Here is a 26,949-nt window from a genome sequence, read left to right on the forward strand (position 1 = left end):
ATTTTATTATTTATTTTGACAATGTAAGAGAGATTCTGACTCCCAGAGCTGAGAACTCTGCATTTCACCATAACACTCCTTAGTTCCTCCAAGAGATTGTGTGCCTGATAACAGGGTTGTATTTTATCTCAAAGACTAATCCAGCCCGTTTTGCTCCAGTGCATAGAATTTTAGCTCTTATTTCGAGGCCTTGGTGACTATGGCAAGACCCCACCACAGGTTAGGCAGCCGTCCCCACGGGTACGTGCCCTGAGGTCTATTAAAAGAGAGTCCAAGTTTTGACGCGACAGGAACTGTCAAATAAAAAAATAAATAAGGCTGCCCCTGTCGTTGGGCTCCCCATCCAACGGAGTAACTACTACAGGAAACCGACCCTGAAATGATAACTATCAGGTGGTTCCCCACCTGACAGATTGAAAACTATTTTTACAGACCTATTTCAAGGCCCTGGTGAACATGGCAGGAGGGTGCAAAGGTAGACCCCACCGTGGGTTCTTCCTCGGGATCTGTTTAAGCATGGAGTTGCCATCAGGAAGCCCTCACCACGAGTACCTGCCCTGAGGTCTAAGGAGCTGTCAGAGCAGCCCTTGCCATAGGTATAAAACACTTTTGAGTCCCACATCCGGCAGGGTAACCACAAACGGAAACCAACCCTGAAATAACAACTCAGGTGATTCACCGCCTGACAAACTGAAAGCTATTTTTACTGTTTATTTCCCTAAAAACTACAACTGAATTCGTGCGATGGGGTAAAACGGGGCCTGAATCAGCCTTTTCAGTGCACCGGGTAGCCATTTAATGCAGGCTTACAATACTAATGTATCTTTTATCTATATTTATTAATCGCCTACAAACCCCAACCCCCCCCCCCCCCTAGGCGATGTACAGCATGAAACATACATAAAATAAAAATCATACACTGCATACATATATCAGCAAATATACTTGAACATGGACAGACAGTACTAAATGTTTTCTCGATAAACTCCGCCCCCGGCAGGCGGCGCACAGTTTCCCCTATCAGGGAACGGAGACGAAGGCGACGTCATCGAGTCTATTTACGAGCGCCCTCACGCCGCAGAACGCGGGAAGTTACTGGGCTGCTTTACTTCCTCCATGCGCTCAGCTCAGCATCTCGCCACCGACGTCAGATCAGGCTATTCTGTCACGCCCCCTCTCCCCTTTCGTTCGGCAAGCTGGCTGGAAAGCTCGCGAGAAGCCAAAGTAGGAGGCGAGGACCGGGGGTTGCAAAATTTTGCCCTTACGGGAAGTGAGAGGGGGCTCCAGGTTTTTATTGTACGGTGGCCGGCGGTTTGGAGGTGAGCGGACACCGACCTCTCTCCCACCCTTGGCCTCGCTACTTCTGGGGGAGGAAGGACGGGGCGCGCTGGGTGGGCGCGCGGAACCCCCTCCCCTGCCCGTCTCGTGCCTCTCACATCACTTCAGGTAACTGAGGTATGACAAAATAGGCGTGAATGACGATTCGCTTCTTTTAATTTAAGTGCAAAACTGAAGATGGTTAGAAACCTTCAGTTAGCTGAAGTTCGGATAAAACTTGCGGAAGCTGCAGATTTAAAAATGTGCACTAATAATGCTTAGGTCTAATCTATATAAGGTAACGGTTGAAGATGAATACCAGTGCATTGAGGGTGGAGTTATTTGGGGTGTCTTTAGGTTCACGACATATAATCTTGCAGTTGGTATAAAGTCAATCACAAAAGCATGCATCAGGAGTGACTAGAAAAAAAAAACCGATTTTGACAGAAGTACATACGGGCTCGCTGATGCTTGTCATCCTTAAGTTTCCAAGGTAAAGACTATTATATATGATGGCTAGATAAAGAGAGCATGTTACTCAGCCATATACTCTGTATTGGTTAAATGTACTATTAAATATATTTTCTCTTTTGGGGTGTATAGGAAAAGATGCTTGGTTAAGCAATGTTTGCCAAATCTGATCCTGTGTCCCAAAAGCCAGTCAAGTTTTTAGGGTATTCCACAATGAATTTGCATGGAAAATGTATAGGAGTCATTTTTGTTTTTTATTTTCCCTTGGAATTTATAAGGGTTTATTTTGACAAAAACAGGAGAAAATCGGTTGAAAAAAGTGACCAATTTTCTCGGTAAATTATTGGAGTTTAATTTGGTGAACAGAAGACAGGACAGTAAAACAATATAAAAACATTCACCCACCCACTCAGCAGCATGCCCATTTCTACCCCCATCCAAGAATCTCCCTCTCCCCGTCTCATAACAGCATTTAGCCTTATCAGTGGTGACTTCAGGCTTCTCCTCTCTTCTTCAGCAGCATGCTTACTAAAGCTTCTTTCTGTGCTTTGCAGCACTGCACTTCTGCTTTTGTGCAGGGCCACTGTGCCTACCTGGTAGTGCTTCTGATGGACTTCAAATGTGGCACCAGTCAGCAGGCACTTTGGCTGCTTGGGGAGGTGAGGAGATGGAGGGTGAGTGCTTTCACTGGGGGGGGGGGGGGTAGGACTTGAAACACAACTTGCACTTTGACCCACAAAACTTCATCTGCAGCTCTAGAGCAACTTTTTAAATCAGCCTAAAATTAGGGTGAATATTGGTTTAAACTGTCACCTTTGGGAAAATTAGGTTAAATTGAAAATGAAGGACCCTAAAAATGTACATAAACTGGGTCTCCAATATAGGAAAATTTGTCTCATTCATTCATTGTGGTTATTCTGAAAACTGATTTGGAGGGGAGCATTGGGACCTGGCTTAGTGCATGTGACCCTATTGGAGCTGGAGAAGGCAATTTTCAAAGTGATTTATGTCGATACAAAGCATTTTACCTGTTATTCTGCAGTCTGAAAATTGCCCCCAGTGCCACGCATTATGGAAAAATGCACTGACTTTTAGCTACATTGAGGTGGATGGGGCATGTTGAGCCTGGGAAAGGAAAAATAGATGTATTGATAGTATTTCAAATCTTGATATATACTTTTCCAAGAACTTCTTCCCAGAGAAAAAAGCAGGTGCAAGTGACCAAGCACACTTGGTACCTGCAACAAGTTTCAAAGCAAATGTGCAGTCTTTGTCTCTATGCGGACAATTTGAAAATTGCTCTTGAATGATTTTTGCAACTGAGAAATGTGATGACTATGTAAAGCATGATAGAATCTTAGTGTTATAATAGACAGAACTCATGGTTTATTTTTGTTTATAATAACAATTTTGTGCTTCAACATCAGTTCTGTAACATGGAAAGTAGACGTATATAACTTGTTAATGCACGATAGCTGTTGTGTTTGACTTGCGTTGCTCATGCAACTTTCCCTCCCCCCGTTTTCCCCCCCCCCCCCCAGATTTCATCTTTTCATTTCAGAGTTGCACTAACATTCCAGATCCTATTAAAATTTCTAGCCACTAAGGCCATGGGTAGAATTTTTTTTTGGCCCTTTCTCAACAGACTATTAACTAACAGGCCGATACAGTACAGTGCGCTCCAACGGAGCGCACTGTTAGCCTGCTATTGGACGCGCGTTTTCCCTTACCCCTTATTCAGTAAGGGGAGGAAAACGCGCGTCCAACCCGCAGTACCTAATAGCTCCCTCAACATGCAAATGCATGTTGATGGCCCTATTAGGTATGCACGTGGGATACAGAAAGTAAAATGTGCAGCCAAGCCGCACATTTTACTTTCAGAAATTAGCGCCGACCCAAAGGTCTGCGCTTATTTCTTCCATCATCAGGAAAGTGCACAGAAAAGCAGTAAAAACTGCTTTTCTGCGCACCCTCCGACTTAATATCATGGCGATATTAAGTTGGAGGTCCCGAAGAGTAAAAAAAAAAGTAAATAAATAAATAAAGAATTTGAATTCGGCCAGCGGCTGTCGGGCCGAAAACCGGTGCTCAATTTTGCCGGTGTCCGGTTTCCGAGCCCGTGGCTGTCAGTGGGCTCGAGAACAGACGCCGGCAAAATTGAGCGTCGGCTGTCAAACCCGCTGACAGCCGCCACTCCTGTGAAAAAGGAGGCGCTAGGGACATGCTAGTGTCCCTAGCGCCTCCTTTTGCCCGGATCTACCGCCAGGCCTAATTTAAATACTGCATCGCGCGCACCGGCAAGTGGCCGGTGCGTGCGCCGGGAGAGCGAGCGTTTGCCCACTCTCCCGCAGACTTTACTGTATCGGCCCGTAAGAGAGGATTCCAGACTTGGAGGTAATCATTGCCACTACAAAAAAATTAAATTGCAACAAAGAGATAAATACATAATTTAAACTGGAAGCAAGCATTTAGAGAGCAATTTTCAAAGCCATTATATGAGGGTTGATCTCGGACTTTCCCTGCACTTCTTTGCCAGTAGGGATCCTCTGTGCTTATCCCATTAATGTTTTTATCTCCGCCTTACTGGATTGCTAGTTACAGAACAGAGACTTTTTCAGTGGGCCCTCGTAGCAGTGTAGGGTACTGCCGAGCATCACCTCCTAAAATGTAATAGATAGTACATGTTTAACTGTTGCGCTAAGGGTGCATGTTGTAAATGTGGTTTTGAGAGCCTGTAACAGACTATAGTGTAGTGAAATTATTCATTTGTATCACTCAGGTATAAAGATGGACTTGGTACTGGACTATGCTGATTATTACATTTTTACACCATATATATATCCAGCTATCTGGCCAGAGGATGATCCCTTTCGACAGATTATAAGTCTCCTTACTGTAACAAATCTTGGAGCACTTGTTATTTACTTTTTATTTGGAACTCTTAGCTACTACTTCATTTTTGACCACAATTTGATGAAGCACCCGCAGTTTTTAGAGGTGAGATTTCTTTAAATGTCAGATATCTGCACAATTTAAGATTATTGTAGATAGAGGGAACCCAAAATATGAATATAAATGACAGTGGTCAGCAAATGTATCTTAAAAACCAAATTACCAATTGAAGGTGACAGCAAGCCTGAGGGCGTGTCCTGCCAGAAAGAGGCTTAGGCCCTGATGAGGCACCTTGGCAGAGACATTGCATCCCACTTTGCATAACAAGTCATGTTATTGGATTACAAGTAATTGTACCCCTGAAGAAGATATTGCTAGCAAAACACTGGCTGTGTTGGGCTTTTTTTCCTACACTTGTGATTAATTGATTTTATATGCTTTTTGAAAAATTCTTTAAACAAGGTGGATGATTGAACAGTCCGGGTGGCCCTAAGCCTTTTTGTTTTTTTTTACAGGACACGCCATCAGGCTTGCTGGCACCATTCATTGATAATTTGGTTTATAAGATACATTTTCTGTCATTTATATTCATATTTTGGGTTCCCTCTATCTACAACTTGATCATTTGTTTGGGTTTCTTTTTGACTCTCTTTCTTATCTTTGATTTTTATAATTTAAAATTAAACCATGTGACATTAAATGTTGTTCTAAAGAATAATGTGATAATGAAATTCCCAAAGTCTTTTCCCCTGTATGTTTTTCTTGATTAAAATGTAAGTTCTGCTGAGAAGAGACTCTCATGTGTTTTTGAACAGCGCGCATATGTCGAGTTTCACTGTAGAAGTAATAAGTCGTAGTAGCTATTCTGCGCCTTCACTGTTCATTTGAAGGAGCTGATTATATATTCCTTTTTTTTTTTTTTTTTTTTTTTTAAAAAGGATTTTTTTTTCACTTACATACAGTGTAGAAGGATTTCTTTTCACTTACATACAGATAGAAAATAATTGTTTTGAGTTGTTAAAGTATTTGTCTTTCCAAAATGTATAATTTAAAAAATTATTTTTCCTAATAGTGAGTAAAGTGCTTCTTTAAAAATAGTGCAGAGTTTTCTATTGTGGCATAGAAAACTCCCTTTTTTTCCATCAGTAACCAGGGCTGAATTAGATATGATCTGTGAGTGATGTCATCCAGGCGGCACGGGATGAAACTGTCTCTCCAAGCTAGTAGATCTTTGAGCTCTACTGAGCATGTGCAGGAGTTCCCACACGGTCATTGTTTCCAGAATCTCTCTATAACTGTCTCCTCTGTTAGAAACAAAGGGTATAATTTCTCCTCTCCTTGCTACCTGTAGCGAGCCCCAAACAGTACTTTTCAGTGCTACCAAAAGAAAAGACAAAACAAAATTACTATAATGAAGATGTCAAGAAAACCAAAACCCTGTTTCAAGGCCTGCCTCTGTGGATGCCTCCTGTCCAAAACAGACAGCCAAGATCTTTGCTATCTCTGCTTAGTTCCCGATCATGACCAACCAAACTGTGGAACCCATGGCCGCATGTTTCATCATTCCTGGAGACGAAAGCAACGAAGATAGCTTCCTTGCACTCTTCAAAGAGCAGGTCTTTGTAACAGAGTTGCCATTTCTTCTCCTCATCCCGCAGTGTCAACGCAGGACCAGGATTGGCAAGTGCAGAGACCTGTGTCGATTCGTAAGACAAACAGTCTGCAGTGACCTCAGTCATCGGACTTCAAAAAAGTACCTTTTAAGGTGGAACACTGGGATCCCTTGATACAGTCTGTGCCATCTTTAAAAAAAAAAGCATATGCAACACTAAGTAAAGACCAATAAGACATCAAAGTCACCAAAGCGCATTGACAAACATACACCGCCCGGCACATCCAAGAAGCATTGACTGATAGCTAAAGAAACACAATGTATTGATGGCCCTTTTGACCCAGGCACCCAATGACTCTTGCATTGACGCACCCAGTGCATGGGACCTTGACGCATGCCTCATCATCACAATCTGCATCACCCCTTCGATGCAAATCATGCACCCTTCTTCTATACAATCAACACATGACTCAGTTTATCAATGTGATCATAGACATGATACAACAATGGGCCTTTTTGCCACTATGTTATAATTAGTGAGGTTTGGGTGGACCCTTGGACACTGTGGGGGGAAGTCCCGTGAGGGGCCACAGGTCAGGCTCAGCTTAGGACACACAAACACAGAGATTGATCTTTTATTAGACAATGTGGTGAAGCCACCAGAGGTGGCAGTGGTGAGCAGCAGAAGTAGCCTGGCTGGGCTAGTATCCCTCAGGCACTGGAACAGCGACTCCTCCGGTAGCAGTGCTGTAGTGGAAAGAGCTGAGAATGAGTACAGTGGAATATGCACAAAGCCCCAGTATGGAGAACCCCAGGATAGGGAGAGTAGGCCCTCGAGGAGTGAGTACCTGATCCCTGAGAGCTGAGAGGCTTGAAGGTAATGTACTCGCACAGCGGTTCCACGTAGGAAATGGCACTAGGGCTGGAACGGAGGCAGGCCCTCAAGGAGCGAGTACCTGGTTCCAGGGAACAGCTCTGAGATGAAGTTGGTAGTACCCACTGGTGTTGAAGATGGCGAATCTCTCCAGGCAGAAGAGAAGGTAGGAGCAGGCAGCGAGTCAGGGAACATGGGCCCTCGAGGAGCGAGTACCAGTTTCCTGATAGCAACCTGAAAAGCAAGTGAGGCCCCCAAGGAGCGGGTACCCCGTTAGTGTTAAGAGTCCAATGAAGATTGGAGAGGCAGAGTAGCTGGGTACGGAGAGCGAATCCCATCCGTAAGATTACCCCTTGCTAACTCAAAGGCTAGCAAACATTGTAGGCTTTAAATATCCGGCAGTGTGACGTCATCACAGGGGGACGCCCCTGAGGTTCGCGCCAAGTAGGAAATAAGAGCGAGGGCCGCACGGCGCGCACGCCCTAAGGTACCAGCGGAGCATGGAGGGAGGCAGCGCCCAAGCCGGTCCGGGGACACCGGAGAGGATGGCAGGCAGACGCCGCGGCAGCCAGGCATCCATCCATAGCGAGAGGAGGTGCAAAGAAAGAAAGGTAGGCGGAGTGAAGCCATTGGGAAGGGACGGTTGCAACACTCTGAGTCCAAACTCTTTTCAGAGTAGCGATTGACTACTGAAAGCAAACTTCTCCTAGCTCGACAGATGCTGGTCCTTCTGGGCCCCTTGTCTCCAGCCATTCTTGCAGTTCCTCTTAATCCATCAGCATATGAGATCTCTCCAGTGGGGTCTCACATCATAATGAACCAACTACTGCATCCCCTTTCGTCAAAAATCTCCATCATCCCTCAGATGAAAACAGACATATGCTAGTGGCTCTACCCATCCAGGATACAAGAAGACACCCAGCTCCATCTGATACCACATCAAATAGTCCTGATTACTGACACCTCCAAGCTGGGGTAGGGAGCACATATTGGCCTCTACAAGACGCAAGGTCTTTGGTCAAGCAAGAGGAAAACATATCAAATCTACTAGAGCTCAGAGTGATATGCTATACCTTTCAGACTTTTCACCATATTCTAAAAGGAAAAAAACACAGTGATTCAAACCAACAGTCAAGTAGCCATGTTCTACATCATCCAGCAAGGGAGAATGGGAACATGGACCCTCTGCCACAAACCCTTATGCATATGGCAATGGGTGACTCACAACCATGCAACTCTTCAAGCATCTTACCTACCAGGTATCCACAGTACGGTAGCGGACAGACTCAGAATTTTCAGCCTCCATCAATGTCCATTACACTAGGACATAGCCAACTATCTTTTCCAAACATGGGGATTGCTGTGGATCGACCTATTTGTGACAAGAGCACAATCGAAAAATCAATTCTGCTCTGTCTATCAGAGCCCTCTACAAGAGGACCAAGATGCATTTCTGATACCTTGGAACACAGACCTCATGTACGCTTTTCCTCCAATACCACTTATATCTCAGATGATCCAGAAGCTACTGAGAGAGCGTGTCATGATTCTTGTAGCACCAGCATGCCAAGTCAACCATGGTACATGTATCTTGTTCAACTGTCCTCGAGACTGCCAATTCCCCTGGGGGATGTCCCCTCTCTGCTTTCCCCAAGAAGGAGGCAAACTCTCACATCCTATACTACCTTCCCTTCCCCTGACAGCATTTATGTTGAATGCACTATCTTGAAGAAATGGTCCCTTTCAGAACCCATCCATCAGGTCGTCCTCATCTCGTGTAGAAAACCTTGCACGAGACTCAGCTACTCCTTCAAATGGAAATGCTACTCTTGGTGTTGCTTTCATCATATAGATCCATTCATTTGTGGTCCTAGACCTTTACTGTCTAATCTTTATACCATAGCTCAATCTGATTTTGCAGTAGCATCAATCTGAGTACATCGGACAATGACAAACCAATCTTTCTCTACATGCTCTCAATAAAGGGTTGCTTCATGTGCATCCTTCCATGAAGAAGCCTCCAGTTCCTTGGGAAGTTAACATAGTCCTAGCGACTCTCGCATAGCCTCCCTTTGAACCATTAGGTTTGACTCCTCTAAAATACCTGACATGGAAAGTTCTGTTCTTGATAGTCATGACCTCCACTTGAAGAGTGAGTGAACTCCCCTTACTTGCAATTTTTTCATGCTAAAGTAGTACTAAGAGCTCACCTGAAATTTGTATCTGCATTCCATTTAAACCAATCCATCGTATCCCTACTTTTTCTCCAAAACCTCATGCGCATGAGGGGGAAAGACGTTTCACATGTTGCAAGAGATCATTGGGGTATTACAAATGCCATACTCAACCTTGCAGAAAAACTTCCTAGCTTTTTGTCTCATATAATCCCAACATGTCAGGGGTGAGCATAACAAAGAGGACTCTTTCCAACTGGATTACAAGCTGCATTCAGCATTGCTATTCTGCCGCCAGACTGGATTTTGCTAACCCAGTCTAGCCTCACCAGGTTCAAACAGGTGCTTCCATTGTATACCTCAGAGAAGTTCCAATCAAGAACATCTGCAGGGCTGCTATCTGGTCATGAGTGCATACCTTCATCTCACATTACTGTCTGGACTCTCTAGCCTCTGCAGATAGTGCAGTGTGGAAAGCAGTACCACACCATCTTATTCACAAATAGTCTACTATCCACGCCAGAGTCTGTTGCTTAACATAACCGCTCCGCTTCTTCAGCTTGGGACTCCCCGTGGATCATGTCTAATTCAGCCCTGCTTATCAATGGAAAAGAGCAAGTTTGCTTACCATAAATGGTTTTCCACAGATAGCAGGATGAGGTAGATGAGATGCCTGCCCTCCTCCCTAGACAGCAGACTGTCCTACTCTTATCAGCTTGGATAGAGTAGATTCTAGTAGCAACAATCACGTGGGAACTCCTAAAGTTTTTAAAGCTTACTAGCTTGAAGAGACAGTTCCATCCAGTACTGCCTGATGTCACCCACAGATCATGTCTAATTCATCCTGCTATCTACAGAACACACCGTTTATGTTAAGCAACCTTGTTCTTCTTTTTTTCTGATTCTTGATATACTTTGAAAGACATACCGATCTCCTCCTTTTCCTGTGTTGGCATTCATTTTAATCTTTGTCTACTGATGAACTTTTAGAACCAGGTCCCACGTGAGATAAAGTTTGCAGTGCAGTCTATGCCATGGATCAGTATTCCCACAGTCGCCCTCTTCTTTGCGGAAGTCAGAGGTTACAGTAGACTTTACGACAACATTGAAGATTCTCCATATGGTAAAAATTATGTTGCTTAATTGATCCATTGTTTTGAATTACAGGTTTATCACATGAAAAATGTAGGGTAGAATATTTAAAAATAGTTATAGTGCACTATATTTTCATCATGAATAGCTTCCTCTATCCCTACAATTACTGTAAAGTTCAATTAATTTGCAGAAATTTACATTCTCCCACAATTTTACAGTGGTATAGAGTATTATATTGATTGTAAAGTTAGGAATCAGGCATTGGTTGTATAATTCTTTTTTTCTATTTGTTGCTACTTTATAATTACCATTATGAAGTAAAATCCTGGTAAATAGTAATCCATGTTTATTTTCATGTACTGGAAACTTTCTCCAAAAGTAAGTACTATCTGTGGGTTCATAGTGATGAGCGTTTAAACACACGTTTGAGACCTCGGAGCATTGTTGTACCATGACTATCCTAAAGCACTAAAAACCAGGCCACATGCTTGAATACTGAGGTGTCAAGTCTTGTGATCCATTGAATGACAAAGAAAGCTTGCACCTCCAACACCTTTTGATCTATCTTCAACTGGCTTCTCTATATTATGCACACACAATACCATAAGAGACAAAGATTAAAAATTTCAATAGTGAACACAGGTGCTGTATGCGAGATTCAGCCAACTCAGTTGGACCAATACCAAGTGCTGCTATATCTGAAGAACTAAGTGTATCTTTGTGTGGCAAACACTTGGAGGTGCATGCACCCCCAAGCTGGAGAGTACGAATATTTCTTTTAAGACAAATCTTAATTGGCTAAAAAGGAAAATCAAGCATGAGATGCTCCTCAATGAGCTGCGACAGAAAAGGAATAGATGTTTGAAGAGAATTGGATGGTTGTCCAGAAGAGTTCCAAATCTTTGAACTCCTAAGCTTGGGAAGTTGTTCAGGGAGGTGCCCGGCCTGTCGTGTGTTTCGTCAGTGTGAATCCATGCAAACACCTGCAGTAAACTATCCTGCATGTGTTTTATATCCTTCACTGTACATCAGAGTTCATGCCGAACTTTCACTTTACAGGACAGTGTGGAGTAAAGAGAGAGAAGTACAGCAAAGGAAAAAAATGAGTTGACAATAACTTGTTTACTTTTAATGTAGAAAAGGTTTGATGCCGCTGAAAGCAGGCAGCGCCAACATTTGTCAGTAATGTGCAGCACAGTTCAAACTGAAGTAAGGTATCAACAAACAAAATTTTAGTCGGACCTTTACTATACCCTCTGTCCACTACTCAGATATGTATTTAAAGTTTTGATAATCCCCTTGCCTCAATCAATCCCCTCCCCGCCCACCATATCTCTCTTGCAATCTAGCAGTTCGGTTCTCCCCCGGTTTATTCAGTTCTCAACACAGTTAGTTCTAGTTTATATTTGCTGTTAATTGTATAGATGGATGCCCCCCTCGCCTCTGTTATTTTGATTCCACTGGTTCATTGTATCGCTCCCGAGCGAATGTTGCAGTTGCATTGTAAACCGATGTGATTTGTATTTTTTACAGGAACGTCGGTATAGAAAAGTTAAAAATAAATAAATAAACTATTTTTCCTTTTTTTGTAGGCTGGTTTGGAGTAGTTTTCAGTATGATATCATTCCTTTTCTTCACGGACATGTGTATCTATTGGATCCATCGATTTCTGCATCATAAGCTTATATACAAGGTAAAATCAATTACTCTTATAGGAAGCTTCTTCTAAATGAGATGGGATCAGAGTTCTTTCTCTTGACCTTTCCTAATGAAATGTTTTTCAAACGTGATCTTATTGCTGAAAAAAAAATGTTCTCTGTGGACAAGCAGGATAAATTAGACACTCAATCGGGGGGGATAGGAGGGGGTGTCATTCCGACAGCACTGACACGGTTAGCTCTGTGAGTTCAGAAAACCTTAAGAGGCTTTTCTAAGCATGCGCAGGAATTCTCACATTGCCACCTTCCTCACGAGCTCCCTCGCTTATCTTTTTTTGTCTGTCCTAGTGTCTGGGTATGATTAGACCTTACGTTGTCACAAGACATTTATTTCTTGTTGCGTGTTTTATTGGGGGGAGGGGGCGGTTTTGCTGTTTTTTTTGTTTGTTTGGGGGTTTTTTGTTTTGTTAAGTTTTTCCCCTTACTCCCTCTTCCCCCCCCCCCCCCCCCAAAATAAATCTCTTCAAAACTGAATTTGACCTAGCTAATCAAGTCTTCATGCCATCCAGTTTTAAATTCACTATTATGGGTACAAAATGACAGTTTCAAACACTCATTCAGTGTCATCGCTGCCTGGACATCCCTAACTGTGAGCACTTAGCTAAGATGACCCAGAAGAAAAGGAGATACGGGTCATTATAAAATGGGACCTGCTGCCTACATCTTTGAAGTTTCCTCAGCCTCTACAGAGGAGAAAAGGTGAGCAAATGGGAAAAGGCCTGCATCTCTTCGAGAAGTGATTTCATCCTCAAGGGATGGGAGGTGCCCTTCTAAAAGGGATAGCTCCTCCAGAAAGCACACAGGATTCTGGATCCTTGTGCGCAGAAGGAACAGGCACAGTTTACACAACAGCAGTGGCTATCCACACCGTGCCTTCCAGCTCTATTGCCTTCCCAGAAAGCTATGACACAGAAATCTCATTTGTCACAGAGAAGCCTCTTCAAAACCATGCTGAGCACAGGACATAGGCCTGGTGCAGAATCGCTCGTATCATGGATGTGGGGTAAAAACACCTGCATAGACACCGGCTCATGCAAAACTGCGCAAAATGAGCTGCAATCGCAGAAGGAATAGAAAGAGTGCAAAAGACTGCACAGCTTAAAACTATCGGTCCTAAAGTCAATATCTGAAACCAAATTATTGGTTATGATACAATAGTCAGATGACTTTTCCCCTGGCCCTTCCCCAAGAATCAACCAACAAAGTAATAGACCGATGGAGAAAAGTGCAATCAGCCGAACACACAGTTTTTGTTTTTGTTTTTTTTGTTGTTGTTTTTTTTGTTTTTTAAACCAGTATTTCAATGAACATTTTCTGAATGCAAGATTTATTACTGATGCAGAAAAGAGTTTTAGAGCAGAAAATATGCATTTGAAAACAGAGCACTGCTTCGTGCCCTCACATGGAAATCCGATGCAGATGAAGGCGTTAAGCAGTACTCCTCGATGCAGAGAGGTGCGCCGGCCCTAACCCAGGTTCTGATCAGAAGTAGAGTAAAGTTTCCAGTGTTGTGGTACGAGCATAGAGATCTAGAGATAGGCGAAAAGAAGAGGTCTTTCCTGCTGGCCAACTAGCCAGATAAGTCCATACTTATCCAGCTAAGTGGCGGCAGCTAAGTGGCGGCAGCTAACCACGATCAGATAGCTGGATAAATACGGATTTATTCAGCTAAGTGACAGCAGCCGCTCCCTGTGAATAAACCTTCCTAACCCCACAGCCCAAACAGAGTGCAGCTTTTTTTTTTTTTCACACGCCCTGCCATCACTGCCATTATGGCTTACTTCTCTACACAAATAACAGCACCACCACAGCTGGGATAAAAAGAAAAACAAAACCAGGTGTATCAAGCCATAAAAGATCTGGCTGATCTGGAGACATATATTTTAAGGGAGGTCTGGATGCTCTGGTTCAATGTTAGGTAACAGAGGTAGTTCTATACGTGATTCCTCTGTGGCCCTTGTAGTTCAGAGAATATCGGGGCATCTGGGTCTGGTAATTTTGGTGGCTCCGGTTTGGCTAAGGCATCCTTGTTTGCACTGCAAACCATTGCGGTTCCATCACAGGCCAAGGCAATAAAGTCCATTCAGCTGAATTCACAGTTTTACCCACACTTAAACTCATTACTCCTGATGCAGGAAGGAGTTTTACCTGCACAAACCGTGCCGTTAAAAATGTGCGCTCAGCTCAGTGCCCTCGCCTGGGAAATTCCATGCAAATGAGGGCCGTAAGCTGTAAATCTGTTTTTCCTATTTCTGTGTAAGGTTTTCTTAAGCTTGGAAGCCTTCGTGTCAGGGGGAAAAAAAAAAAAGAAGAAAATAACATTTTATTGTGCGTGAAATAGGGGAATTAATTTGTCCACAGTTACAGGTAATACTGACAGGCTGAGGTCAGCAGAGATGCGTATAAGGGTGATGTCAGCGAACCTGTTAATATCTGTCTCCATCTGCTAGTCGGGGTCTATAACCCACTCATCTGGACTGGTCTGACTGGATTCAAGGAAAGGAAATTATCAGGTAAGAACTAATTTCTCCTTATACAACAGGCCAAAAGAAGGTGATGAAGGCATTTTTTGCAGACATGGTACAAATATATATATTTTTTGTTTCATTGTAATCTGTACTTCTAAAATTCATTGGAATAAATTAAACAAAATAAAATCTGTTCTACGTCATATGTACTTGGCACTAATTATCTCAATTTCTTCTTCTGCAGAAATTTCACAAGCCCCATCATGTTTGGAAGGTTGCTTCTCCGTTTGCAAGTCATGCTTTCCACCCGGTGGATGGCTTCCTTCAGAGTCTACCATATCATATCTATCCTTTTCTTTTTCCGTTGCACAAGGTGGCCTATTTAGGTCTCTACATCTTTGTCAATATCTGGACAGTTTCTATTCATGATGGCGATTATCGGGTCCCACAGTTCCTACGACATGTTATTAATGGTTCTGCTCATCACACTGACCATCACCTGTATTTCGACTACAACTATGGTCAGTATTTCACTCTGTGGGATAAAATTGGGGGCTCCTATAAAATCCCCTCTTCCTTTGAAGGGAAGGGACCCCATGATTATTTGAGAAAGTTGAAAGAGTGTGCACTGAACAGGGCAAGCAATGGTTATGAAAATGAAATGCAGGAAAATAGGAAAAATAAGTAGTGTCTTGACCCTACTATTGTAGAGCCTTGAGTTTATACATGAAATTGAAATGAACATCAACCTGTCTTTACACCATAATTCTTGGAATGTTGGCCTTGGAATAGAAGTGCATACCTTTCCAAACACAAACTAATGGCAAGTTAGTTTTGGGTTAGTTCGTATTTCCCTGCCTCTATTCTAAGTTTGATTCGGAGGCATTGAAGAGTTAGTGACATGTCTAAGGTTACAAGAATCATCAGGAGAAGCAGGATTTGAACCCTGGCTTCCTTAGTTCTCAGCCTGTTGCACTTAACCCCTAGGCTACTCCTCCATGCCAAATGATCCTTTTTTTTTTTTAATGGTAACACAGATTTTTTTTTTCTCCACCTCATGCTGCCTTCTTAGTCTTGCTACCACAAACTAAATTCCCTGTGCTGCTATAGATGTGGTGTGGTTTTTTGTTTTTTTTTTTAAATACAAATCTTTACTGCTTCTCTGGAGTCATTCCTCCTGGATGAATTTGACCTTTCCTCACCTTCTTTGGGGGGCTGAGCTGATCATTTCTGTGACGTGTCTTAGTCCCGAGCAGAATCTGGGATCTGGAATGTCTGTACTGTAGTGTAGTGCTGCTGCTAGGCCCAGGGGACTGGCTGTGTACTACTGACTTGTATTACGCCTGCTTTTAGTGTGACGACTTTTCATGAACATTCATGGATTAGTCTTACCTGGTTAAAAGCCCGCATATAGAAGTAACATGGTATGTTTGTAGGAGACTTTATATAAAGTGGTGAAGATGAAATTCCATTTGTGTTGATACTGAAAATAGCACTTTATACAAATACTGCAGCAGTAAAGGCTTTTAAATGTAGTTCAAGTAATGTTTTATTAACATCTGTAATGATTATGAATTGAGATTACCCTTAACCACTGTATGAAAACAAAACACTTTCTTTACCAATGAAGATATACTTCCATGGTTCAATGATTCCAAACACTGTACTTTAATTTTCAGTTTTGGTATATAATACAAATGTTACAGATAGTGTTTTACATAGTGTAATCGCAACTTGTCAATGTATAAAATATACTGATCAACATTTGTTCTATTTGAGTTCCCTTGCCTTTTTGTTTTGAAGGCAAAAAAAAAAAAGACCCAGTTAGACTTTATTTATAGTTTTTCTGTGATGCAGCTCTTTGACCAGAATGCATTTTAAAGGGAAATTTAAATAGTCAATAGATGAAAATCAGTATGGTGTATTTTTGTAATTTATATATTATGTATTGGTTATGTTGATTCCAATAAGTTGTTTTTGGTTTTTTTTATATAGCGTGGTGTTAGTGTTTTTGTTTTGGTTTTTTTTCCCAACAGGCCAAAAGTCAGGAACTGAAAGTTAATTTTGTAAATCCCGAGCTAAGCCATAACTGATTCATTTTCCCACTGTGGGAGGCACTTTTTATGGGTACAAGGATGCTAGAAGCGCTAAACTGCTCTAGGCGCCCTTCATTATTTAAAGGATGTGAGGAAAAAGCATATTTTTCTAACCACGCTCCTCTTCTGATGTTTTGATGCTTCCCACCAGCAGCTGCATGGCATTTGGAACAGTAGATTCGTGTGGACATTTGTGTTCCTCACAGTCTGAAATTCTCTCTCACTGTTACTTCTCAGTGTGCAATGAGGTAGCTCACAGGAAGCCATTGCTATTCTGCAGAACATTAAACATTTTTATGAAGCTTTAAAGGTGAATATGTTTTTAAAATATTGAGCTGTGTTTTCAGAGCATCTCTTGCTAGTGTTGTACATGGAGCTAAATCCTTTCAAAAAGTATTCCACACACTTAGGACAGGACATCAGGTGCAAAGGACAATACCTGTAGAAGAAGGGATGACATTGATCTTTCCATAGCTACGGAGGGTTTTATTTCATATTTGGTGTTATTTGGAAAGCTGAGAATCAGAGCTTTCATTCGTATCAATATTTGAAGCTGTAGAAATATTAGCATTTAAACATATTTTTCTAAAAGAAATTTCTAATGTTCATCTGTAGGAACCCATTGCTATATTTGGAGATTATAAGAGTAAAAAGTATATGTATAGTCTATGGCTGCAGTGTTGTAAAATTACTTGTACACAACGGATTGTACAAATCAGGAATGGTTAAATAATAAATACTGGAAAACATTCTGCCAAAGCGTTGCAAGCATTTAATGTTGTTAAAATAAAGAGTGTGGTTGCTGTGTCGGTCTGCTTGAATATGGAGAAAGAAATGGCAGTACATGAGCCCTGCATAAGACCTTTTTATTGAACTAAAAGGCCTGTGCTTGACTTCCCAGAGTTCTGTTCCCTTCAAGGCGGTGCAGAAGCGTGTTGCCCCCCCCCCCCTCTCCCCGTGTGCAAGTCTGTTTCAGCTTGCATGATGATGATGGCGGTGCTTTGCTTCTCAAAACTGTAACGCAAAAGGATTTGAGAAAAGGGTGCTGCGTTTGCACAGAGTCAGGATAAAATTATTTAAGAGGTGCGTTAAGTTTCCTCGCACGGGCAGCAGATACCGTCCTCATTCTCTACACAGTCCTTTTTACTTTACAACCCTTTTACAGTTTGGAAAGCAGAGATGCCGCCCTAGTTGTGCTGTAACTGCCTGTTCCAGTCTGCCAAAAACCTAGCAATGGGGGCAAAGGTTTACCTGGGGCAGCTCCGCGAGAAGCAAGGCAAGGTCCTCCAGTGGCTCAGGCAAAGCCCAGACTTGAAGCCAGTAGAAAAATCGCTGCTTGAGCTCTTCCGCCAGTAAGAGTGGGCTGAAAGTGGTAGACGCTTATCCTAAATGACTCATGCCTGTTATGGCTGCAAAAGGGGCTTCCATCAAATATCAATTCCAGGCATGGGAAGACTTAGGCAATCAAGACTGGGGGGGTGTTAAATTCTTAAATGACTGTAGTAATATTTCTATACTTTTTATCTCATGATGATGGCACAGAGTATATTATGTTGGGCAATGGAACAAACTCTTCCATTTTGATTTGTATTTTTTAAACAGCAGAACATGCACTGTACAGAGGTAATAAGACTTTTTATAAGGCATTGTACATTGTCCCTGCTTGCTTAGTGGAGCCCGTAGTTCAGGCGCCTGTGCCAGAATAACCAGCATCCTCTACTTTTTTTATTCTAAATAGTTGTCAACATGCAAGCAAGCCATTTCAGTGATTTCTCAGGGTGTGGAAGCAGCTGCTAAATTTAGACTTATTTACTGGCTTCCTTGTAAAACTATATAGAGACAGATCCACTCTTGAATGGTTTGGTTTGTTGATAATCTCTGCCTACAACCATGTTGTCGTAACCAGTTTGCATTTTCTCTCTGTTTCATTCCTTTAATGTTTATACTGTTTTGTAGGGGGCCTACTGTGCATTAGAAAATGTTTGAGAAAAGCAAAGTACTGTGGCTTCTTAGCCTCAGGTGCCTTGCTGTGTTGAAATGTTTTATACATGAACACTAATAGCGTTGAATTTCTTTAACAGCATTCTGTATCGCAGTGGGCTGGATTTTTCACAGAAAATGAGACCCACGAGCCTGCTGTAAACAGGAAAATGAAATGTTAAAAGGCAGGGCCAGGCCCAGGGCTTTATGGAAATGGTAATAAGGAGAAGGTGTGAAGTTGCAAGTCTGTTAACTTCCCCTCAATAGCACAAAAACGAATGGAGACTCTAACGAAAGGATAATGAAATATCTATCACTCTCTCAGGAAATAATTATTTTCTTGTGTTTCCTTTGTATCGTCCTCCCTGCAAATTCATATGCTGCAATTAAAAAAAAATCATTTTATGTTGGAGGGTTTTTTGGGGAGGGGGGGGGGGTGCAGATGAGATGCTAAAGTTGTTAAAAAAGGGAGGGAGGCATAACCTGAAACGTTTGAGAAAAGCTGCACTAGATGGCAGTGCTGGGCAAAGAGTCCCAGTCCATGCCTGACATGAAAAAGCTGAAATGCTGTACAACTTTCAAGGTTAAGGGAAGGAAAATGCCAGGTTTTGAAAGTCAGAAACATCCCATATATACATATTTGGAAATAGTCCTCAATTACTTCCACCCTGTGTCAATGACCAGGTCTTTCACTGCACTAGATTTTTATTTTAATTTTATTTAAAAAAAAAAAAATTGTGTGGGTCTTTGACAAAGGCTTTCCTGTTATCTCAGAAATTGCAAGACATAGAATAAAGTTGCAAAGGCAGAGAAAAAGTATTGAGTATCCAGGATATACCTATTGAGAGGGTTACATATATTGCTAAAAGTTTATTGTGCAAATGAAGTGTCCTGTGGAGCAGGGGATTCAGGTTTGGATCCATCAGGTCAGGCTGCGCTTGAGTGCCTCGTGCAGGCTGTGCACGTGGACGCGGGAGGGGGGGCAGTTCCCACTACTGGAGCAGCCTCTGCTGGGCAACAAGCAGCGTTGTTGCGGGGATTCCCTCTCCAGTCTCGGTCTAGCGGATGTCATCTGGGTAGGGATGGAGGACTAAAAGCAGGGGAAAGAGCAAAGGAAAAGTTATTTATGCTGTTAGAAGCCATATATGTATCATTGCATCTGAAGAAGTGGAATCTTGGCGCCGAGTGCTTAAGCCCCAATAAATCTGTTAGTGTCAGTTTGTTTTCAGATAATCACAGTCGGGGGTATCTGTTTGAAATAAACTTCCCTCCAAGGTAATCCTGTACAGTATTTACAAAGCACCCAATCCTGCTAAAACGTTAAAACAAACTTCACGCCTGTATTATATTGAGAAAAAAATCACAAGCTCACAGTGATGGAAAGGTACACAGAGAACCATAAACGAAATGCATTGCACAAATAAATCTATTTAAATGCATGCAAGTTCAGTTTTCAGGGGCATTTTGTACTAAAATGAAAGCACCTATTATCCGTCTGGCTGTACATGTATCAGGCAGGCTCTGGCTGAATGGATTTGTCTGAAATTTGAAATGGGAACTTGGGTTCCAACGCGGGGAGGCTAAAGATGATACTTTGGACCCAGCGAAAATAAACCCCTGCGTATTGTTTGCTGGATCTGGTTTCATACTATGACACGTGTCTGCTGCTACGGTATAGATTACAAAGTGGTGTTTTGTTTTGTTTCGTTTCCATCAGACGGTTCCCTGCTGTGTTGCACACAGCAGTGAAGGAAAGAAACAGTATTTGGGCAGTGCTGAGGCCATGCTGTTCACGTGTCATTCTCCTGTACGGTTTGCATTCTTCATCTGGAGAGAGGAATGAGTCATTCTCCCAGTATGCCAAACATCTCTAGGTAGGGCAGTGTTTGTTTTGGAGGGGGCGTGCTCCCCTGGGTTTGGAGATGGAAGGCGGGGAGGGGGAAGTTTTCTAAACGTCAGACCGATGGGGTTAGTTGGGCGTTAAAACACTGCGCGCTGGATTTAACTTTAGCTCCCGATGCAGAAAGCTAATGATATGCTGATGCATCAGGAGTTAGGGGGTTGCCTATAAAATGTGCAAATTTGGGGTAATTTATTCTGTATTTGATGAGAATCTGTCTGTGCTCTGCATGTGTGACAGAGGTGAAAGATTTTGCTAGTGTCTAGTTTCTGTGTGGGGATCTACATCAGTCCAACTTGTTCTGTTTTCCCAATACGAGATATACAGGTATTCTAGGGCCCTTTATTATATTTGCACTGCTGTTTGCAGGCCCTTAGTGTTATGGTATTACTGGTTTGCTAGAAAGGTTCTGAATATGGTTTGTTTGTTTTTGGCAGGATTTTCTGGTGCTTCACAATGTGCCTGGAAGTGGAGGGAGTTTGCTTTGCTGTTGATGAGATCTAGAACCTGATAGTTTAAAATCACAACTTCACTAATTCAATAGAAGAGAATAATGCTTGTTCACTGAAACCATTATTTCTGCTGACAGAGGCAATCAGGAACTCTTGGTTTACAATTTAAATGTCACTTCTCAAAAAAACACTTTTTTAACTGACTTTTGAAATGGCTGACATTTTAAAAGGTTCATATATTTCTACTAATATTCTTTAAAACCAAATGTTTTGTCACATTCAAAAATTACTATTCAAAATAGTTTATGGTAATGGAAGAATTCCCTCTCCTATTTCTTTTAACCTTTGATTTTCTATTTTTTTTTTCACTCAAGTAGGTCTTGTCTCTTCTCCCTTTTTCCTTGAGTATGGGGGATATTCAAATTATTTGTTACTATTTCTTTTTATGAATAATTCTGCTTTATTGTTTTATGTGAATTTCTCTCAGTTTTTTCTGTACAAGTTCTGCTTGTGTTTAATTTTGAATAATGATAAGTAAAGAGTTAAAAAATGTTTATGGTAATAACTTTTTATAGTTTATTACTTTTTATATACTGACGTATCAGAAATTCATTACAACGGTTTACAATAAATAAACATAAAACAATAAAAGCACATTCAATAAACACTGTAAAACAATTAAATAAAGATAATGCTAAAAATTTCAAAACAATATAAATAGGTGCTAAGATTAATTACATACATTAAACTTCACAGGACTTATCTTAGGACCCATGCCTGCCCCCTCCCTCCTCTCAAACTATGCTTAAGGATAGGTATCCACTTCCCAAAGTTTACATAGTAATGTTGGCAGAAAAGGACGAAATGGTCCATCCAGTCTGCCCAGCAAGCTTCTTAAGATAGTAATTGCCACTCTCTGCAGTCCACTCACATGTTTTTCTTAAGGATAGTAACTGCCTCTCTGTGCAGTTGTCCCCAAGCCTTATGATAACCCATAAAAATTGCAGCTAGCAACATTTTTACTAGATGATGAGCTTTCTTGAAAATTCAGACAGTGCTGCTTGACGTGCTTTGCTTATGGGCTTGGCCGAGGAAGCAGTCCTGTGCTTTTTTTCCTTATGTCTGCATATCAGTACCCCAGAATGTAGAAGTCAGAGCCCTCAGTTGTTGTTTGAATCTAATTCCTCTTTTTCCCCCTGTGTCTAAATGGAGAGCAATGTTGTAATTGCATTAAAAGCATCAAGGCTTATTGGTTAAGGTAGTAATCTCCATGCCTTCTGCTAAGGAATCCACAGTGTTTATCCCATGCCCCTCTAAATTCATTGACTGTTTTCATCTTCACCACATCCTCTGGAAGAGTATTCCAGGCATCAACTACCCTTTCCATGAAAAAAATTTCCTGTCATTGGTTCTGTGTCATCTCCCCCTGGAGTTTCATTTCGTGACCCCTAGTTCTATTGTTTTCTTTCCAAAGGAAAAGGTTCGAAGTTCGTGCATCATTAAAACCTTTCAGGTAGCTGAAAGTCTGTATCATATCTCCCCTGCACCTCCTGTCTTCCAGGGTGAACATATTCAGATCCTTCAGCCTCTCCTCATAAGCCTTCTGATACTGACCCCACACCATTTTGGTCACCCTGCTCTGGACTGCGTCTGATCTGTCTCTATCCTTTTTGAGATATTTATTTATTTATCGAGTTTTATATACCGTCGTTCGGTTTCGCCATCACAACGGTTTACAAAGTTTTGATGTTTAATATAGTTTAAGAAATTCACTTGCTTGTTAACATAGTTCTCATAGTCGTACTCGTTATAAACATATGTACAGGTTAGATTACGTGCTTTGTATGAGCTCCAGAATTGAACACAGTATTCCAGGTAAGGCTTCACCAAGGACCTGTACAAGGGCATTATCACCTCCTTTTTCTTACTGGTTATTCCTCTATGCAGCCCAGCATTATTCTGGCTTTAGCTATTGCCTTGTCAATTGCTTCACCATCTTCAGACCACCAGACACTGTTACCCCAACACTGATGGTCCGTGACATCAGTCTTTCACCCCCCATCACATACAGCTCTTTTGGATTACCACACCCCAGATGCATGGCTCTGCACTTCTTGGCACTCAATCCCAGCTGCTTGGCCACTCTTTAAACTTGTTTAAATCACTTTTCATTCTTTCTACTCCTTCAGGCGTGTCCACTCTGTTGTAGATCATCTTAGTATCATCCGCAAATAGACAAACTTTACCTTCTCTCTTCCGCAATGTCACTCAAAAAGATATTAAACAGAACCGGTCCCAAATCAATCGCTGTAGCACTCCACTTAACACTGTTCTCTCTTCAGAGTTGGTTCCATTTACCATTATACGTTGTCTCCTATTAGTCAACCAGTTTGTAATCTACACCATCACTTTGGCGCTCACTCCCAAGCTTCTCATTTTACTCTCAAGCCTCCTATGCGAGATCATATCAAAAGCTTTGCTGAAATCCTAGTAGATCACAACGAGCAATCTTCCTCGATCCAATTATCTAGTCACTCAATCAAAAACATCAATCAGATTTGTCTGACAGGACCTTCCCCTGGTGAATCCATGCTGTCTCAGGTTCAGCAACTCATTGGATTGTAGATAGTTCACCATCCTTTCCTTTAGCAGTGTCTCCAGGGGTGGTTCTATAATGAGGCCACTGTGGTGTCCACCTCACCCTGCCTGCCCCTGCCATGGCTGCCAACCCAGGTTGGCAGCAGCAGAAAAGAGGAGGGTTGCTGCCATGGGCTGCCGCCACCGCTGCCGGAGGCTAGGCCAGGGGTGTGGAGGAGGGAGAAGGAATGCCACCGCCGGCAGTGTGGAGGAAGGACGACAATGATGGAGGCCAGGCCAGCGGCAGCTGAAGGGAGGCGGGGCGGGGCAAGTGGGGATGAAGCGAGAAGGGGCAGAGCAAGCAGGGGCAGGGCCAGAGGGGTGCCTTCTCGTCCCTCGCCTCAGGTGGCATCTCCATTAATTTTCCCACCTGCGAGGTGAGGCTCACTGACCTGTAGTTTCCAGGCTCCTCTCTTCTACCACTTTTTGTGAAGCGGGGCCACCGCCACTCTTCTCCAATCACATGGCACAACTCCCATTTCCAGGGATCTATTGAACAAGGTCCTTCAGCAGACCTGCCAGCACATCTCTGAGCTAAAAGAGCCAGTGAATTCCCCCTAAACCCGCTCTAACCTAGGCGTGCATTCCTTTATTCAATTCCTACTGCTGACTAAGGTACAGATGGGTAGGGGTTATTGTCACATTCATACAGACCTAAAGATCACACTTTTGTGTCTGCTTATAGATTATGAGCATAACATTAGTGTTATGTTTTTAATTTAAAAAAAAAAACAGTTTCTCAGCTCTTTATTTGGTCATAGATGCCAAATTGCCAGCTATGGCTGTGAGTTGAAAATGCACCTGCTCTTGGAGTTGAGCAAAAGGGAGATGCATCCCCAGAAACAACCCATAGAAGAACAACAGAGCGCCCTTGAGAGACACAGGAGGAAGAGAGGAAATTACCTATGTAAAAGAACACCACTGCTTTCCCCGGGAATTCCCTAAGACACACCTCACACTTGTTTATTTGCTTTGTAACATTTGTAATATGTAAAATTAATAAAGATTGGCATTGAAAAATATTCCCTAGTCATATGTTCTTTGTTAAGGAAGAGAGCTACTGGATAATTCAACTTGTTAAGCAGCATTTTCCTTGTCTACAGTATCAAAGAGATTACATCAGGTCTTATCTCACAATACTTCCTTGCAACAGCTCATTTGCAAGGAGGAAACAGGAATCTAAACACTGCAGAATATAGCACAAGGGTGGTTGGTTAGGGCTCACTAGCACAGCATACCTACTTAAGGTTGCCTTTCCTAAATACAGGCACTTCTGCCTGTCATCTGAGCACCTTTCCTGGGCCCAGTAACTACTGCACATTGCCTGGGACACCTTTCTGGAGTATAGTTGCTGATGTACATCACCTGGGGCACCTTTTCTGGGTACACTCTGACAGTACGGCACATCACCTGGGCACCTTTTCTGAGAACAGATACTTTTCTCCACATTACCTGGGAACAGTCTCTATGCATATCACCTGAGCAAAGTCGCAGTTGTAATCACCCGGGGCACCTCCGATCCTGGTACAGCCACTATGGCACATCAACTGGAACACCTTTCATGAGCACAGGTTTGGTTATTTTTTGGATTTTTTTTTAGATTCTTTGACCTGCCTTTCCAAATAATGCCCACATCAGCTTATGGCATTAGAATTCAGGTACAATAAGCCCCCTCCCTAAAGTGCTTACCATCTAAGTGCAAACAACAGGAGATAAAGTGGCTTGTCTAAGGTCACAAGGAGTATGAGTGGGAGGAGTGGAATTTGAACCCTGGTTTCCCTGGTTCTCGGCCCATTCCTCTTACCAATAGGTCTCACCTGGGACACTTTTCTGGAGCAGAGGCGCTGCTGCATTTCATCTTGAGAACCTTGTCTGAGGAGCAACACTACTTACTACATATCACCTGGAGTACCCTTCCTGAGGACAGACACTCTGGCACAGTTCTGTAAAATGAAATTAGAAATATTTACACATCTCGTTCTTGGATGCTACAAGGCCTGTACTCAGAAAAGTGTAATATGGCGGCATGGCTCATCCACTGAAAGCATCACTGTGCTAGAAAAGCACTGGGATCACGATCCTGAGAGATCTGTAGAGAAGTTATAATCACCTGGGACATTCCTATTTCAACTGATAGCTCAGTGCAAGAAACCCGAATACTGTGGTAAAGGAGAAAAAAACCACAAGGACAGCATTGCTGATGGAAGTGTCAGTAACAAGTAATTATTTTACATAACACAAAGATAGAAACATAGAAATGATGGCAGAAAAGGACCCGCAAGCTTATGGTATCATCAGCCGTGCCACATGGAGAAGAAAGATATAGAAATAGTCCCAGTTGCGTTGGGCACCACTGGCCTGATTAAAAAGAACTTTCAGATGCATCTGGTCATGTTGCTTGTACATATTACACCCAGGGCTGGTGCATCTTCAAAATCTGGCACTCCCCACCATCCAGCTACTAAAAACATGGCTCTTCCAAACAACATTTGGCCCCTAGCCGTTCCCCAAGGGAAACCCATACTCCCTGCCAGTGATTACTGCATCTTAATAGGTACCCAAATGAGAATTTCTGCAACCCAGGAGCCCTATGCTCCCTACCATGAGGATGTCTGATATGGTGTAGTATGAATGCATCAAGGCAACTACAATCCCCCTACTGTTCTATACTTTCATCTCCTACTTCTATGGAATTTAAATGTCCCCCATCTCTCCTCCACTAAACTATCATGACTATGACAAGTACCTGCTACTAGCTACTCAGTTTACAATGTATACTGATGCTCCCTTTATCTCCCCGTAGCCATAGAATGAATAGTAAATATATGATAGCTTGCTTGTAGGGCGAGACAACCTGATGAATTTTTATTGCTCTTTGTTCATTTTAACCGTTATTTTATGTTCTCTATAGTAGCTGATAATTTTAAGTTGTTGTTACAGAATTTTAGGTTTGTTTTTCATATATGTCTTTAGATTTGATTTGAACTAAAATCTGCTTTTAGGTTACCTGCATTGTATTTTAGGTTTATTTATTATGTATTTTAGATTAGGAATGATGTTTTTTTCATTCTTGTTGTGAACCGATACGATGGGCTCCTAGTGACGGTATATAAAACTGAATAAATAAATAAAAATGTGACATCAAATCGGAAGCCAGTGGAAATTACAAAAAAAAAAAAGAAGAGTATTAATTATTTTATTATAAATAGGAATTTCCATACTGTTTAAATATATCATATGATTGCTTCAGGGCATTATGATGT

At 42.1% G+C, this 26,949-nt stretch overlaps 1 protein-coding gene across 3 annotated transcripts; it reads left to right on the forward strand.

The window, feature by feature from the left end:
* Window positions 1-1,108: 1,108 nt before the first annotated feature.
* Window positions 1,109-17,476, forward strand: SC5D (sterol-C5-desaturase). 3 transcript variants are annotated; one of them, XM_029573580.1, is made up of 5 exons: window positions 1,109-1,455; window positions 4,568-4,785; window positions 10,331-10,463; window positions 12,028-12,128; window positions 14,866-17,476. In XM_029573580.1, exons 2-5 carry the CDS (start codon window positions 4,576-4,578, stop codon window positions 15,307-15,309), a joined length of 888 nt encoding a protein of 295 aa, XP_029429440.1. In that variant the 5' UTR covers window positions 1,109-1,455; window positions 4,568-4,575; the 3' UTR covers window positions 15,310-17,476. The 3 variants fall into 3 exon arrangements, with proteins under 3 accessions (XP_029429440.1, XP_029429441.1, XP_029429442.1); XM_029573581.1 differs by having other exon boundaries at window positions 1,109-1,446; XM_029573582.1 differs by lacking the exon at window positions 1,109-1,455 and adding an exon at window positions 1,567-1,810.
* Window positions 17,477-26,949: the final 9,473 nt, after the last annotated feature.

This window comes from Rhinatrema bivittatum, chromosome 12 (genome assembly GCF_901001135.1).
Source record: "Rhinatrema bivittatum chromosome 12, aRhiBiv1.1, whole genome shotgun sequence".
NCBI lineage: Eukaryota > Metazoa > Chordata > Amphibia > Gymnophiona > Rhinatrematidae > Rhinatrema > Rhinatrema bivittatum.

What these genes read in the sequence shown, in the direction of transcription:
- SC5D (XM_029573580.1), top strand. Translation starts at nt 4,576, where the DNA reads ATGGACTTGGTACTGGACTATGCTGATTATTACATTTTTACACCATAT. An exon ending in AGCACCCGCAGTTTTTAGAG is followed by an intron (nt 4,786 to 10,330) that starts GTGAGATTTCTT and finishes ATGAACTTTTAG; the next exon opens with AACCAGGTCCCACGTGAGAT. An exon ending in CATTGAAGATTCTCCATATG is followed by an intron (nt 10,464 to 12,027) that starts GTAAAAATTATG and finishes CTTTTTTTGTAG; the next exon opens with GCTGGTTTGGAGTAGTTTTC.